This window comes from Oncorhynchus mykiss, chromosome 8 (assembly GCF_057628025.1).
Source record: "Oncorhynchus mykiss isolate SJ-2025 chromosome 8, ASM5762802v1, whole genome shotgun sequence".
Lineage (NCBI taxonomy): Eukaryota > Metazoa > Chordata > Actinopteri > Salmoniformes > Salmonidae > Oncorhynchus > Oncorhynchus mykiss.
The window spans coordinates 27,653,245-27,670,792 of NC_143029.1; the positions used below are offsets into that span (position 1 = coordinate 27,653,245).

The window sequence follows — 17,548 nt, forward strand, 5'->3', positions numbered from 1 at the left end:
TTAAGATACGAGTGCATCTCTCTGCGGGACCCCAAACCGATCCAAATGTAGCATGCATCGATCAGAAAATAGATTCAAACATTATAAATTGCTGGTTCAGTAACATTCTTTGCTTAAATTACTTTCTTTCTACCCTCCGAAAATACCTCTCTTCTTTTGTGACAACTGTGTCCTCTTCTTCAGTGTCGAACTAAGCGTGTAATTATGTTGACAGTCATTGATTTACATGTTATTTTGCAGATCAAACAACCCTAGGCAATATCAGTAGCCTAGTAAAATTGCTTGTGCTGACCAATGAGAGGTAGGCCTATTCCTGATCTGGCACATCTGCACGTCAACTTCAGCATTCAAATGTTTGTTAAATGGCTTGTGCAATATGAGGCTTTATTAGTTGAGTGACAACCAATGTCATTTGCTAAGTAATTATTTCTTCACATTTTCAAACAGTACATTTTTTTCACAACGGGGCTATACATTTGGGTGAGGTTATTTTCTCGCATGAGTAGCCTTGTTTCCCCCCCACTCTTTTTTTTTAACCATTTAACCAACGTTCAGCGAAATAACAACACGATGTCAAATACATACACATATCATATTAACCGTTTTTCTCTCGCAGGAAACCTTCACTCTTGCGCAGACATTTAGAAACGAAACATGACAATTTGAAAAATAAGCCACAGGAGTTTTTTGAGCGAGAATAAAGACGACTTTTGAATATTAAGACGTATAAAACCATCAGATGCCATTAATAAGAAAGGTCTAGAAGCGTCTTTATATGGTGAGCTACCGAGTGGCTAGGACAGGCAAACCCCATACTATTGTGGAGGACTTAATTCTTCCTGCTGCCGTGGATATGGCTGGGACAATAATGGGGGAACAGGCCCAAAAAAGTATACATACAATGCCTTCATCAAACAACGCTGTTTCACGACGCATCAGTGACATGGCAGGAGATGTTTTGAAACAATTACTGCTGGCACAGCTCCTGGTATATGTCCGTTACGTTTATGGGGGGTCAATTAAGGAAGACATCCTCTTCTGGAAACTAGGACAACATGAGAGGATATTTTTAAAGTACTGGACAGCTTTGTGACATCAAATGGACTTTGGTGATCAAGATGTGTTGGTATCTGTACTGATGGCGCAAAAGCCATGACAGGGAGACATAGTGGAGTGGTAGGCGCGTGCAAGCAGTTGCTCCCGATGCCACTTGGGTACACTGCAGCATCCACGGAGAGGCTCTTGCTGCCAAGGGAATGCCTGACAGCTTGAAAGATGTTTTGGACACTACAGTGAAAATAGTAACTTTCAGCAAGGCTCCTGAACTCTTGTGTAATTTCTGCACTATCTAATGATATGGGCAGCGACCATGTAACGCTTTTACATCATACAGAACTGTGCTGGTTATGCAACAAGCGGTTCTGTGAAAATTGAATTTAATCAGAAGCCACTGCCAGATTTCTGAAAAGGGCTGCGCTCAGAGTTTCCTGCCTTGGCAAATCGCGCTGTTAAGACACGGATGCCCATTGCAACCACGAACCTATGTGAGAGTGGATTCTCGGCCCTCACTAGCATGAAAACTAAATACAGGCACAGACTGTGTGTGGAAAATTATTTAAGACTGAGACTCTCTCCAATACAACCCAACATTGCAGAGTTATGTGCATCCTTTCAAAGCACACCCTTCTCATTAAATGGTGGTGAGTTATTCACCATTTTTGATAAACAACTAAGGTTTTATATGTAAGATGGCTAAATAAAGATGATTATATTATGATTTGTGCCCTGGTCCTATAATAGCTCTTTGTCACTTCCCACGAGCCGGGTTGTGACAAAATCTCACAATCATTCTTATGTTTTAGCTCTTAAGGATTGGCCCCTTTTTTATTTATTTATAATTTTCACCTAAAATGACACACCCAAATCTAACTGCCTGTAGCTCAGGCCCTGAAGCAAGGACATGCATATTATTGGTACCAATTGCAAGGAAACACTTTGCAGTTTGTGGAAATGTTGAAGGAATGTAGGAGAATATAACAAATTAGATCTGGTAAAAGATAATACAAAGGCCTCCCGGGTGGCACAGTGGTCTAGGGCACTGCATCGCAGCGCTAGCTGTGCCACCAGAGACCCTGGGTTCGCGCCCAGGCTCTGTCGCAGCCGGCCGTGACCGGGAGGTCCGTCCCAGCGTCGTCCGAATCGCATCAAATCATTTCAAACTGAAATGTATCATTCTTGTATCGTGTCGGAGCCCTAGATACAGTGCCTTGCGAAAGTATTCGGCCCCCTTGAACTTTGCAACCTTTTGCCACATTTCAGGCTTCAAACATAAAGATATAAAACTGTATTTTTTTGTGAAGAATCAACAACAAGTGGGACACAATCATGAAGTGGAACAACATTTATTGGATATTTCAAACTTTTTTAACAAATTAAAAACTGAAAAATTGGGCGTGCAAAATTATTCAGCCCCTTTACTTTCAGTGCAGCAAACTCTCTCCAGAAGTTCAGTGAGGATCTCTGAATGATCCAATGTTGACCTAAATGACTAATGATGATAAATACAATCCACCTGTGTGTAATCAAGTCTCCGTATAAATGCACCTGCACTGTGATAGTCTCAGAGGTCCGTCAAAAGCGCAGAGAGCATCATGAAGAACAAGGAACACACCAGGCAGGTCCGAGATACAGTTGTGAAGAAGTTTAAAGCCGGATTTGGACACAAAAAGATTTCCCAAGCTTTAAACATCCCAAGGAGCACTGTGCAAGCGATAATATTGAAATGGAAGGAGTATCAGAGCACTGCAAATCTACCAAGACCTGGCCGTCCCTCTAAACTTTCAGCTCATACAAGGATCACTCTGGATGAACTGCAGAGATCTACAGCTGAGGTGGGAGACTCTGTCCATAGGATAACAATCAGTCGTATATTGCACAAATCTGGCCTTTATGGAAGAGTGGCAAGAAGAAACTCATTTCTTAAAGATATCCATAAAAAGTGTTGTTTAAAGTTTGCCACAAGCCACCTGGGAGACACACCAAACATGTGGAAGAAGGTGCTCTGGTCAGATGAAACCAAAATTGAACTTTTTGGCAACAATGCAAAACGTTATGTTTGGCGTAAAAGCAACACAGCTCATCACCCTGAACACACCATCCCCACTGTCAAACATGGTGGTGGCAGCATCATGGTTTGGGCCTGCTTTTCTTCAGCAGGGACAGGGAAGATGGTTAAAATTGATGGGAAGATGGATGGAGCCAAATACAGGACCATTCTGGAAGAAAACCTGATGGAGTCTGCAAAAGACCTGAGACTGGGACGGAGATTTGTCTTCCAACAAGACAATGATCCAAAACATAAAGCAAAATCTGCAATGGAATGGTTCAAAAATAAACATATCCAGGTGTTAGAATGGCCAAGTCAAAGTCCAGACCTGAATCCAATCGAGAATCTGTGGAAAGAACTGAAAACTGCTGTTCACAAATGCTCTCCATCCAACCTCACTGAGCTCGAGCTGTTTTGCAAGGAGGAATGGGAAAACATTTCAGTCTCTCGATGTGCAAAACTGATAGAGACATACCCCAAGCGACTTACAGCTGTAATCGCAGCAAAAGGTGGCGCTACAAAGTATTAACTTAAGGGGGCTGAATAATTTTGCACGCCCAATTTGTCAGTTTTTGATTTGTTAAAAAAGTTTGAAATATCCAATAAATGTCGTTCCACTTCATGATTGTGTCCCACTTGTTGTTGAATCTTCACAAAAAAATACAGTTTTCTATCTTTGTGTTTGAAGCCTGAAATGTGACAAAAGGTCGCAAAGTTCAAGGGGGCCGAATACTTTCGCAAGGCACTGTAACTTCAGTGTACTGCAGTTGAACTGCAGTTATACTGCACTCTAATAACAGCAGTTACACTGCAAAATTACAGCAGTAAAAATAAAATGTAATTTTGGACTTAGTATCTGAAACATACTGCAGTTATTCTGCACTTACCCTGCCGGGATAGGTGATATCAGCTAACCATATCATATAATATAACAATCGGTGCCTGACTGTGTAGTCGATTAACTGGTATGCAATCATTTGTTGATCCACGTTGCACGACTGTAATGTAGTCGGCCTGGAACGCAACCGATCTTTCCCTCTAATTCGGGACTGATTCACTCAGGGTCGGGGCTACAGGTTGTTTTGGGATTCAGGGAACATGTTGATTTTTTTTTTCTCCCACAGAAACGGGAGAGGGGCCACGGGTTTTTCCAGCACAGGGGTAACATTCAGACGGCCTTGGACTTCCTCAAGAAGAAATCGGTAAGAGCGGATGTATGAGTGTGAGAAGAATCTGATTAGGCAGAGAAATTATGCCAAATGAATGATACATTTTAGAAATACAATAATACAATAATATAATAATTTTTTTACCCCAATTTCATGGTATCCAATTGTTAGTAGCTACTATCTTGTCTCATCACTACAACTCCCGTACGGGCTGGGGAGAGACGAAGGTTGAAAGTCATGCGTCCTCCGATACACAACCCAACCAAGCCGCACTGCTTCTTAACACAGCGCGCAATCCAACCCGGAAGCCAGCCGCACCAATGTGTCGGAGGAAACACTGTGCACCTGGCAAACTTGGTTAGCGTGCACTGCGCCCGGGCCGCCACAGGAGTCGCTGGTGAGCGATGAGACAAGGATATCCCTACTGGCCAAGCCCTCCCTAACCCGGACGACGCTAGGCCAATTGTGCGTCGCCCCACGGACCTCCCGGTCACGGCTGGTTACGACAGAGCCTGGGCGCGAACCCAGAGTCTCTGGTGGCACAGCTAGCGCTGCAGTACAAACCCCTTAACCACTGCGCCACCCGGGAGGCCCCATTTGATATTTTCTTAGTGTTTTGATCGGAGAAAGCATATAGCAATCGCAACAAGAAACAATCATTCATATTTAAGCTAAATAATGTAAGTGCCTTTCGTGAATTAACACTTGCACTTGACTCTTTTCCCGCTTACTAGCTCTGACTTTGCTGATAACTACTTTATTGAAAAAAAAATACTTACCGTGACTGTGACATGTAGCTGTTTTAAGATGAATGCACTTGCTGTAAGTCGCCCTGAATAAGAGCATCTTCTAAATGACTCAAATGTACATGTAAAATGGTGTGTCCGGGGTTTGGCTTGTTCTAATAACATGCCTCTGTTAACCCAAACCCAGGTTAAACTGGTGAACATCAACATCCCAGACATCATCGACGGACGCCCCTCCATCATCCTGGGCCTCATATGGACCATCATCCTCCACTGTCACGTGGGTGTCTGCACAGTTTAGCCCATGACGCACTCTTTTCACACTTATCAGGCTGAAGCCAAACAGAGATGTAGAAAAAACATGCATTCATCATATTCAGTTTCTGTCTGTCAAAAACTCATGGCAACTTTTTTTGGACTAGTTGCAGACACACAAAAGCAGACAGACAATAATCTCTGTTGTCCATTATCCGTCAACGGATGACCCCCTTTGAAAAACTATTTGCTCAATTTGTAATTTGTTGGACAAGAACATCTCTGTGTGGCCATACCCTCATGCCGAACCAGACTGTTCTGTGCTGGCTTGGATATTTTCTTTTCACATGGTCCTTTCCAGCACTTTTCCAGCAACTGTGGTGGATGCGTAACTAGGCCAGCGCACTACAGGTCAGCTTGATTTGGCTCAGCTCAGCATTGTGAAAAGGCCCTCGTTGAAGAATTCTCACATTCAAAGATAACCAATATAATGTTGCACACGAGCAATGTTTTGCACTGTGCATTCAATAGTTAGTTTAAATGTGGATGCAATGATATTATCAATCTTATTGCTCGACATAATATGACAGTGGACTGACTACTGTACATTGGCATGGCTATTCATGCTATATTGTCTAGCATTTCAATATACTGGTATTGCTGCTTGATAGACATTGTTTATAGATGACTTAAGAAATGTCCAGAGACCAGTGATTGTACTGTGTGGTGATCAGCACAAAAGCTTAATTCACATGAAAAAAGTGAACATTTTGTTTGCCATTTTTATAAATATTTCAAAAATGAAACATCCTGTAACAATGTGAGTTCCCGCAAAACCCTTTTTTTCTGACCATGTTGTTTTTGATATCAGGGATATAATGGCTAGATAATACAGTATTACATTACAGAACACACCCTTTGTCATTGATGTATTCTGTCTCTTTAACCACACCTATGGCTTCAATGGCCTCAAAGTACAAGAGACGCTCCATTCATGTAGTGTAGATGAACCCTGGGAAATAGACTTTGCATTTAATTTCTGCTCAGGAACAATGCTGAATGTAACAGCTTACAGGATGAGTGTTCTCAGTCAGTTTGGTTCTATAGAGAAGGACAGAAGAGGGAGAATTTTTTGTTTAGAGACTCCAGGGAGGTAGTGTGGGATGGCTATATGTAATTTTGAAATTGAAATGCGACAGTACATTCAAGGGGGTCTGATTAGTAGGGCCAGATGAATGACCCTGGTTTATAAAATGTGTTTATAAAGCCCTTTTTACATCCAGCACAAGTGTTTTCACATTAACCTGACCTAGATCCCAAAGAGCAAGGAGAAGCAGAAGCACAGTGGCCTGGAATAAAAACCTAAACATGTTTGTCTATAAAAATACAATGTAAACTACTTTATTTTGAGGAAAAGTACTCTCTTCCAATGCAAATCAGTGTTCCCCAATATTTAGTCGCTATCTGCTTTGTGTCCCAGATTGAGGAGCTGGCCAGCACACTGTCTTTCAGCTCACGCCACTCTTCCCTGGACTCCCTGGCCAGTCTGGACTCTCGCTCCAGTAGCCCTGCCCTGGGAAGCCCAACCCCGGGTAGTCCTGCCCCTCGCGGGCGAGCTTCGCCCCTCCACACCCGCTTCCGCGTCTCGGCCAAGAAGGCCCTGCTAATGTGGGTCCGAGACCAGTGCCAAAGGTGGGTTCCACTTGCATGCATTTGTACAACAGACACTGACATAAACAGACACACACGAACACCACCATGCATGATTCTTTTGTTTTTTTCTCTTTTTTATTTACTTATTTATTTATTATTGCCTCTCTCTCTCTCTCTCTCTCTCTCCAATCCTACTTCTGTCCTGCCAGAGCTGACTGCTCCCTCAGTGTCAAGGACTTTAAATGCAGCTGGCGCAGTGGGATGGCATTCCTGGGCATCCTGTGTTCTCTGAGACCAGACCTGGTGGACTTAACTCAGGCCCAGTCTAGAAGCAACCAGCAGAACTTGGAGGAGGCCTTCCGTCTGGCTGAGCAGGAGCTACACATCCCCCGTCTGCTGGAGCCCCAGGGTGAGGACCAGTCCATATTAAATAAAACAAGAAAACTTGGTATAGTGCCGGAGTCTGGTTGAACTGTAATACTACTGATAACGGACGATGCATACCCCCTGGCGACGGGGGTTAGAGTCTCAAATCAACCAACCCTGTCGGTGCCCTTCTTCTCTGTGCCCGGTCTAGATATTTTTTTTCTCAATCTCGGAACTCCTTTAAAAAAATGTTTTAAAGGAGAGGAGATAATCGGTCTTCATAAGGTGATACCATGATGTTGACAAATAAACAAGACAATATACTCTACGTTACATGCTATACATTACATAAACATTACTCTGTGAGTTTCATTGAATGTGGCTCTGTCTCTTTTAATTTTAGACGTTGACGTAAAAAACCCAGACGAAAAGTCCATCATGACCTACGTGGCCCAATTCCTGCAGTATTCCAATGACCTCCCCACACCACCCGACGATGATGACCTGCAGGTCAGTGGTCACGTTCCCATTTTCCCACTCTGTGCAACCCACTTGCAGTATACTGTAGGCTAGGGGTATGCAAATCTGAGCCTGAAAGTCCGGAGTGGTGCTGTTTTTCTGTTTTACCTGATAATTAATTGCACCCACCTGGTTTCCCAGGTCGAAATCAGTCCTTGATTAGAGGGAAATAATGAAAATCAGCCAGTTGAACTGCCTTCGAGGTCCAGTTTTGAATGTGCCTGCTGTAAGCAATATCCTATTATATGCTTCAGTCATAGTGCCTTGTGCTTTTCACCTATGTTATGTTTAGTTGTTAAATTAGCATAGCTGAAGCAGAGGATGTTAGACTATTGAGATGTACCCATTCTCCTGCTTTCCTGTCAATCTATCTTCCTTTGGTTCATAATTGTCTGTCTGTCTGTTTGTCTGTCCATCTGCCCTTCCTTCTGTCCGTCTGTTCCAATGACTGTATACACTATAGTGGTCGACCGACTATGATTTTTCAACACCGACACCGATTATTGGAGGACCAAAAATCCGATCCAATTTTTTAACATTTCTTTGTAATAATGATAATTACAACAATACTGAATGAACACTTATTTTAACTTAATATAATACATAAATAAAATACATTTTGCCTCAAATAAATAATGAAACAATTTGGTTTAAATAATGCAAAAACAAAGTGTTGGAGAAGAAAGTAAATATGCAATATGTGCCATGTAAGAAAGCTAATGTTTAAGTTCCTTGCTCAGAACATGAGAACATATGAAAACTGGTGGTTCCTTTCAACATGAGTCTTCAATATTCCCAGGTAAGAAGTTTTAGGTTGTAGTTATCATAGGAATTATAGGACTATATCTCTCTATACGATTTGTATTTCATTAACCTTTTACTATTGGATGTTCTTATAGGCACTTTAGTATTGCCAGTGTAACAGTATAGCTTCCATCCCTCTCCTCGCTCCTACCTGGTCTCAAACCAGGAACACATGGACAACAGCCACCCTCGAAGCAGCAACCACTCCAAGTCTCAGAGCGCACAAAAGCACTTTTGTGCTGCAAAATGCACAAAAGTGCTGTTTGAATGAATGCTTACGAGGCTACGAGCCTGCTGGTGCCTACCATCGCTCAGTCAGACTGCTCAATCAAATCATAGACTTAGTTATAACATAATAACACACAGAAATACGAGTCTTAGGTCATTAATATGGTCGAATCTGGAAACTATCATCTCGAAAACAAAACGTTTATTCTTTCAGTGAAATACGGAACCGTTCCGTATTGTATCTAAGGTGTGGCATCCATTAGTCTAAATATTCCTGTTACATTGCACAACCTTCAATGTTATGTCATAAATACGTAAAATTCTGGCAAATTAGTTTGCAACGAGCCAGGCTGCCCAAACTGTTGCATATACCCTGACTCTGCGTGCCATGAACGCAAGAGAAGTGACACAATTCCACCTGGTTAATATTGCCTGCTAACCTGGATTTCTTTTAGCTAAATATGCAGGTTTAAAAATATATACTTCTGTGTATTGATTTTAAGAAAGGCATTGATGTTAATGGTTAGGTTCAGTCGTGCAATGATTGTGCTTTTTTCACAAATGCACTTTTGTTAAATCATCCCCCGTTTGGCGAAGTTGGCTGCCTTTGTTAGGAAGAAATAGTCTTCACACAGTTCGCAACGAGCCAGGCGGCCCAAACTGCTGCATATACCCTGACTCTGTTGCAAGAGAAGTGACACATTTTCCTGAGTTAAAGGAAATTAATGTTAGCAGGCAATATTAACTAAATATACAGGTTTAAAAATATATACTTGTGTATTGATTTTAAGAAAGGCATTGGTGTTTATGGTTAGGTACACGTTGGAGCAACAGCAGTCCTTTTTCGCGAATGCGCACCGCATCGATTATATGCAACGCAGGACACGCTAGATAAACTAGTAATATCATCAACCATGTGTAGTTAACTAGTGATTGATTGATTGCTTTTTATAAGATAAGTTTAATGCTAGTTAGCAACTTACCTTGGCTACTCACTGCATTTGCGTAACAAGCAGGCTCCTCGTGTAGTGCAATGTAAAGCAGGTGGTTAGAGCGTTGGACTAGTTAACCGTAAGGTTGCAAGATTGAATCCCCGAGCTGACAAGGTAAAAATCTGTCATTCTGCCCCTGAACAAGGCAGTTAACCCACTGTTCCTAGGCCGTTATTGAAAATAAGAATGTGTTCTTAACTGACTTGCCTAGTTAAATAAAATCTACGATGACTCTACATGGATGGACCTTCATCATAGATTTAGTGTAAAATCAGTCACAGCAGCCTATTTTTTAAATATATTTTTTACCCCCCTTTTTCTCCCCAATTTCGTGGTATCCAATTGTTAGTAGTTACTGACTTGTCTCATCGCTACAACTCCCATACGGACTCGGGAGAGACGAAGGTCGAGAGCCATGCGTCCTCCGAAACGCAAGCCGCACTGCTTCTTAACACATCCAACCCGGAAGCCAGCCGCACCAATGTGTCGGAGGAAACACCGAACACCTAGCGACCTAGGCAGCGCACACTGCACCCAGAGTCACTAGTGCGCGATGAGTCAAGGATATCCCTACCGGCCAAACTCTCCCTAACCCGGACGATGCTAAGCCAACTGTGCGTCGCCCCATGGACCTCCCGGTCGTGGCCGGTTGGGTCTCTGGTGGCACAGCTAGCACTGCGATGTAGTGCCTTAGACCACTGCGCCACCCGGGAGGCCACAGCAGCCTATTTTCAAGTTGGCCACTATTCATTTCAATGTGGAGGAACTCAATTGAAATGTCATAGACTCATCATAGATTTAGTGTAAAATCAGTCACAGCAGACTATTTTCAAATGTAATTTATTTATAGTGTAAAAGATTTAGTGTAAAGTCAGTCACAGCTGCAAATTTTCAAATTTCATAGTTATCATAGATTTTGTGTAAAATCAATCACAGCAGCCTATTTTGAAGTTGGCCACCATTCATTTCAATGTGAAGGAACTGAATAGATTTTTCAAAAGGAGGCGAGAGAGGACAGAGAAGAGATACTCAAGTGACGGTGCTGGCTAGCTCAGTGCTGCCCCCTCTCATTGGGTAACTCAAGTTGAAGGTCAACCAGGCTACTAAAGCTGCCAATACCAACTATATTATTAACTACACTTGTATTAACTATTTTTTTCTGTAGTTTGATTTTTAAAATAATTAGTTCAAGGACATACATCTGGTGTATTGGGGGCAATTATTGGTGCCATGATTGATTTTCTTTTACATGAAGATTGCCAACAAAGATTTTTTTCGGTCACTACAATGGGGGATCCTGTTTTCTAAAAACAATGCCTGCAGTACCACAGTCGGCCTTGAACTTCCGTGGCTTCAATGAGAGGGGGCTGTCGTTCTCCCCTGGTCCATCTGTTCCGTCTGTCCATCCCTTCTTCCTTCGATCCATCCATCCAGATTCCTGCACTGTAATGTTTCTCTCATTTCTTCCTCCTCCTCCTTTTCATTTTCCTACTCTTCTTCTCTCCTCTTGTTGGCGGGGTGGTGCAGCTGTTCACCCAGGCCCAGCCCCCCTGCCTTTCTCCTATCAATCTGCCCTCTCACTTCACCCCTGCCATCGCTGTCTCTCCCCTGCACCAGGTACACTGTGCATGCACTTATTTGGCAGCAAAAAAACTACCTAAACATAATTATAGCAGGTTTGATAGGATTCACCCCTTATGTTGGAATTCAAACTTCCACCTTTTACATTGCAATGGTAAAAATGAGTGAAAGAGTGAATTGTGCATGAATGAGTGATTGATATTGCCTTCTTTTGTAACGTTATGACCCCAGGCCTCACCCAATCGAAGGGCCCGGGAGGTGACCTGCTGGCTACAACGGGCCTATCAGGAGCTGCTGGAGGTGTGGGCCTCCACGGAGAAAAAAGCCTATGCAGAGCGGTATCAGGTTAGACCTTTTTCACACTATCATGCTGTCCCAAACTTTAAGCGATAGTTCACTCAATTAGTCTTTTGTTGATTAATCCACTGTTATTGCAGTCCCAATTTTTCAGCAGTTTTCAAGATGGAGCACTTTCACTACAAAATGCATCATCCCAGTTTATGCTCTTCTGAAAGTGCTCCATCTTGAACACTTGACTGAAATGTCAGGCCAGCTCAGCTCACTTTTATTAACCTGAGCTGTGCTGAAACTGCTGAAATAGACAACGTGAAAGCCAGCACAGTACGGTTCAGGTCTGTATGACCGTTGTGTGGCCAACCAAATGTTGAATCCGAGTCCTTCACGTGACTGCATTAGCCAACTGAGCTAAAGCCGATCTGCTAGACTCTGTCTCATATATTGTACATAATATGTTTTCCTATGGGATGTCTATGTGGGCTCCAGGCATTCCAGGCATTTGCGGTCTCCTTCAGTGAGCAGCGACGGCCAGTGATGCCCCTGTTGGGAGCCATGCGACGCTGCCCGGAGCCCAGCGAGGAGCAACGTGCCCTAAGAGCAGCCTGGGACTGCCTGGAAGAGAAGGTGAGAGAAATTCAGGAAGTAAACTGAAATTCCAAGTCAATATAATTAAAAAGGGCAACCATTTTCAAGGATTTCTCAATAAATTGAAAAGGAGAAGCTATTTATTGTAAAATTGCCTCACCACAGTCACCAGTGGGAGTGTGTAGAAGTTGCCCCTGTAATACCATTAGATATTCTATTTATATTTTGTGCCTTCCGAAAGTATTCTCACCCGTTACAGCCTGAATTTGAAATTGATTAAATTGAGATTTAGTGTCACTGTGTCACACAATACCCCATAATGTCAAAGTGGAATTATGTTTTTATAAATTTGTACAAATTAATAAAAAATGAACATTTAATGAGTCAATAAGTATTCAACCCCTTTGTTATGGTAAAAATGTGCTTAACAAGTCACATAATAAGTTGGTTGCATGGACTCATTCTGTGTGCAATAATAGTGTTTAACATGATTTTTAAATGACTACCTTATCTCTGTACCTCACACATACAATTATCTATAAGGACCCTCAGTCGAACAGTGAATTTCAAACACAGATTCAACCACAAAGACCAGAGAGGTTTTCCAATGCCTCACAAAAAGAACTGTACCTATTGGTAGATGGGTAAACATTTAAAAAGCAGACCTTGAATATCCCTTTGAGCATGTTGAAGTTCTTAATTACACTTTGGATGGTGTTTCAATACACCTAGTCACTACAAATATACAGTACAGGCGTCCTTCCTAACTCAGTTGCCGGAGAGGAAAGAAACCGCTCAGGGATTTCACCATGAGGTCAATTATGACTTTAAAACAGTTACAGAGTTTAATGGCTGTGATAGGAGAAAACTTAGGATGGATCAACAACATTGTAGTTACTCCACAATACTAACCTAAATGACAGAACATCCTGTTTGCAATAAGGAACTAAAGTAAAACTGCAAAAAAATGTGGCAAAAAATGAACTTAATGTCCTGAATACATAGCGTTATATTTGAGGTCAAATCCAACACAACACGTTACTGAGTACCACTCTTCATACTTTCAAGCATGGTGGTGGCTCCATCATGTTATGGGTATGCTTGTCATCGGCAAGGACTAAGGAGTTTTTTTAGGATAAAAGAAACAGAATAGAGCCAAGCAGAGGCAAAATCCTAGAGGAAAACCTGGTTCAGTCTGCTTTCCAACAGATACTGGGAGACAAATGTACCTTCCAGCAGGTCAATAACCTAAAACACAAGGCAAAATATACACTTGACTTGCTTACCAAGATGACAAAAAGCTGTCAAGCAATGATAAACAACCAATTTGACTGAGCAATAATTGAAGAAGAATAATGTGCAAATATTTTACAATTCGGGTGTGCAAAGCTCTTCGAGACGTACCCAGAAAGACTCACAGCTGTAATCGCTGCCAAAGGTGATTCTAATTCTATTTCGAGGTCTGAATACTTGAGATATTGTAAATGATATATTTCTGTATTTCATTTTCAATACATTTGCTACCATTTCTAAAAACATGTTTTCACATTGTCATTATGGGGTATATTGTGTTTAGATGGTTGAATTTTATTTCAATTTAATACATTTTGAATTCAGGCTATAACACAACATAATGTGCAATAAGTCAAGAGGTATGAATACTTTCTGCAGGCACTGCATATTTTTTGTACACATGACCACCTGCTCTTCTAATTCCTGTGTGTGTGTGTGTGTGTGTGTGTGTGTGTGTGTGTGTGTGTGTGTGTGTATTTGTGCTCTCCTATAGCTGCGACAGTGTAAGGTTGAGCTGGATACGTATCTTCCTGCGCCAATGGACTTTGTCGGGGCGTGGCTTCACCGTATGGAGGCAGTACTATCTGAAGAGGGAGGAAATGCTCAGGACCACGCCTGTGCTGCCAAAGAAGCTAGAGTCAAACAGGAAAAACTCAAGGTCTCTTTCCTTTTCCTTCTCTCTCATAGAGATATCATAGAGATAGATAGAGGTCTTTCTACAAAGCTTGTTTCAGCATGGGCAGCGCAATTGGAGGCTTTCACCATTTTAATGTAGCCAACTGGGTGGGACTTCCTATGGGTTAAGGGAGTGATCCCAGAATTATATCCAGGTCAAGAGGAGGGATCAGCCAATAAATGATACTCCTGATCAAACATTCCAGCACAGTAGGTGGCAGTAAATCATCAAATGTAGCTTTGTCTGTTCAGATTTTTCACACTCCAGCACAACGGTATGCAGCTTTTCAGGTAGTTTACAAACTGCCAATAAATTATAGAAGTTGGAGAAGAAGGAATTGACTACTTTCAAAGGAGATAGGGTAGCCCTCAATGGCACTTCCCACGCTGTCACAGAAGTGATACTGGCAAAGATGGGCTATCTTTGCTCTATCTCTTCAAAACTGTCTAAAGACTGTTGTTCCCGGTAAATTAAACTATACTTGTTTGATATTGACTACATTGACTACATTGAAGATCAGTGCAGCATCTAAGACGCTTGATACATACAGCCCCTGCATGTACATTTGTTAATTTTACGATCATGCATTCTCCCCCAGAATTCAATGGTTGAGTTGAGCAGCCACCTCAACATCCTTCACACGTTCTGCAACCAGGCTGAGACCGGTGCTGTACTCGTGCCTGTGGAGAAGTTAGACGAAATCAAGAGACGGTGGGTATAGCGGGCACAACTTCCCTTGGAACAGAGATCACTTCCTGTCTGAAACAACCTGATTGGCCCAGATGGAAAAGTTGTATGATAGCCAATAAAAATGGGACCTTCCTTGATTTGATGTTTTTTTATAGAAACATGTCAGAGGAAGACACGACTCTGATGCACATGGGAATATACAGTGCCTTCGGAAAGTATTCCGACCCCTTGACTTTTTCCCACATTTTGTTACGTTACAGCTTAATCTAAAATCGATTAAAACAAAAGCAAATCCTCCGCAATCTACACACAAAAGCCCATAATGACAAAGCGAAAACAGGTTTTTAAGAAATGTTGTATTTATATAAGTATTCAGACCCTTTCCTATGAGACTCGAAGTTGAGCACAGGTGCATCCTGTTTCCATTGATCATCCTTCAGATGTTTCTACAACTTGATTGGAGTTCATCTGTGGTAAATTCAATTGATTGGACATAATTTGGAGATGTCCGAGCAAAAACCATGCCAAGAGGTCGAAGGGATTGTCCGTAGAGCTCCGAGACAGGATTGTGTCGAGGCACAGATCTGGGGAAGGGTACCAAAACATGTTTGCCGCATTGAAGGTGCCCAAGAACACAGTGGCCTCCATCAATTCTTAAATGGAAGAAGATTGGAACCACCTAGAATCTTCTGGAGCTGGCCGCCCGGTCAAACTGAGCAATCGGGGGAGAAAGGCCTTTGTCAGGGAGGTGACCAAGAACCCAAATGGTCACTCTGACAGAGCTCTAAAGTTCCTCTGTGGAGATGGGAGAACCTTTCAGAAGGACAACCATCTCTGCAGCACTCTACCAATCAGACCTTTATGGTAGAGTGGTTAGACGGAAGCCACTCCTCAGTAAAAGGCACATGACAGCCCACTTGGGGTTTGCCAAAAGCCACCTAAAGACTTTCAGACCATGAGAAACAAGATTCCCTGGTCTGATGAAACCAAGGATGAACTCTTTGGCATGAATGGCAATTGTCATGTCTGGAGGTAACCTGGCACCATCCCTATGGTGAAGCATGGTGGTGGCAGCATCATGCTGTGGGGATGTTTTTCAGCAGCAGGGATTGGGAGGCTAGTCAGGATCGAGGCAAAGATGAGCGAAGCAAAGTACAGAGAGATCCTTGATGAAAACCTGCTCCAGAGCGCTCAGTACCTCAGACTGGGGTGAAGGTTCACCTTCCAACAGGACAATGACCCTAAGCACACAGTCAAGACAACGCAGTAATGTATTTTAATGGCCCATCCTGAATCCGATCAAACATCTCTGGAGAAACCTTAAAATAGCTGTGTAGCAACGCTCCCCATCCAACCTGACAGAGCTCAAGAGGATCTGTAGAGAAGAATACTGGTGTGCCAAGCTTGTAGCGTCATACCTAAGAAGACTCCAGGCTGTAATCGCTGCCAAAGGTGCTTCAACATAGTACTGAGTAAGGTACTTATGTAAATGTGATATATATTTTTTTTAGCAAACATTTCTAAAAACTTGTTTTTGCTTTGTCATTATGGAGTATTATGTTTAGATTGATGAGGGAAATAAACTATTTAATACGTTTTAGAATAAGGCTGTACCCTAACAAAATGTGGAAACAGTCAAGGGGTCTGAATACTTTCCGAAAGCACTGAAATTTGGTTTGGCTCAATGACATTCAGAAGCTGAGCTACAATCTTCTAAAGTCAAGCAATCAAAGAAATTGGACTTATACAATGTGTGACTCTGTCGCTATCAATTGATCTATTCACTTTCTGTAAAAGAGAATATGTACAATTAAATTGAGAGCTCATATAAATTATTATCATTAAATAGCCTACCTGAAAGATGTCGAGTCTTGTTTAACCATGTAGAATTGCAGGGGGTGGCGTGATATTTTTGACGTGAAAAAGGGGACCTTGGGGGAAAGAAAGTTGGGAATGCCTGGTCCAGAGGTTAGTTCTGCCTCAGCAAACACATGTACTGTAGGTGTAGGTACTGGGTACAAGTCTCTTCCACTGCCTGTTTAATACACACTCTCCTGCTGTCTTTTCTGTCCCCTCTACTGACTGTCCTATTAATGAACTGTCCTATTAATGAAAACATCAAATACAAAATGAGTGGGTGGAAAAAATAGGCAGTTCACTAAATGATCTGGCATTTCCATTACATTTCCCAAACCTGCAATGTATGTTGTACTAAACTCACAGGTAATGAACTGTATCACTCTGCACCATGTCATTCCTGACACCTGGGTCGTGGGCACACAACAGAAACATTTCAAACGTTTTGCAACAAAAATGAGTATTTCCTGTTGGATAAGTCCAGGTTGTCCCTCCATGTTTCTGTCTTTTCCCTTATGTTTGTTATGCTTTCTTACCACAGTTTCACTAACGCCCGTGTCACGGCTAAGTACCACGGGATCAAACTGGAATACCGGGAGCACCGGCACACCGTCCTGGATCTACTGGCTCGAATTGGTGCCAAGTTACGCTCCTGGAAAGGGCCCTACAGCTCCCAGGATGCAGTGCGTCTGCTCCTACAGGACTGGCATGTGAGTTGGCTGGGCCTCTAT

The 17,548-nt window shown here is 42.4% G+C and overlaps 1 protein-coding gene across 19 annotated transcripts in view; it reads left to right on the forward strand.

The window, feature by feature from the left end:
• Nucleotides 1-17,548, forward strand: part of syne2a (spectrin repeat containing, nuclear envelope 2a) — a 232,865-nt gene that overhangs the window by 30,221 nt on the left and 185,096 nt on the right. For 14 of the 19 annotated variants that reach the window (XM_090243070.1, XM_090243079.1, XM_090243074.1 and 11 more), the window contains 11 exons: nt 4,231-4,308; nt 5,209-5,301; nt 6,757-6,968; nt 7,139-7,338; nt 7,699-7,805; nt 11,366-11,455; nt 11,651-11,764; nt 12,203-12,340; nt 14,088-14,252; nt 14,869-14,981; nt 17,359-17,527. In XM_090243070.1, coding sequence (XP_090099196.1) covers nt 4,231-4,308; nt 5,209-5,301; nt 6,757-6,968; nt 7,139-7,338; nt 7,699-7,805; nt 11,366-11,455; nt 11,651-11,764; nt 12,203-12,340; nt 14,088-14,252; nt 14,869-14,981; nt 17,359-17,527 — 1,479 coding nt within the window. The remainder of the gene's footprint in view (nt 1-4,230; nt 4,309-5,208; nt 5,302-6,756; nt 6,969-7,138; nt 7,339-7,698; nt 7,806-11,365; nt 11,456-11,650; nt 11,765-12,202; nt 12,341-14,087; nt 14,253-14,868; nt 14,982-17,358; nt 17,528-17,548) is intronic. The other 5 variants (XM_090243075.1, XM_090243088.1, XM_090243078.1 and 2 more) reach the window with 1 other exon arrangement.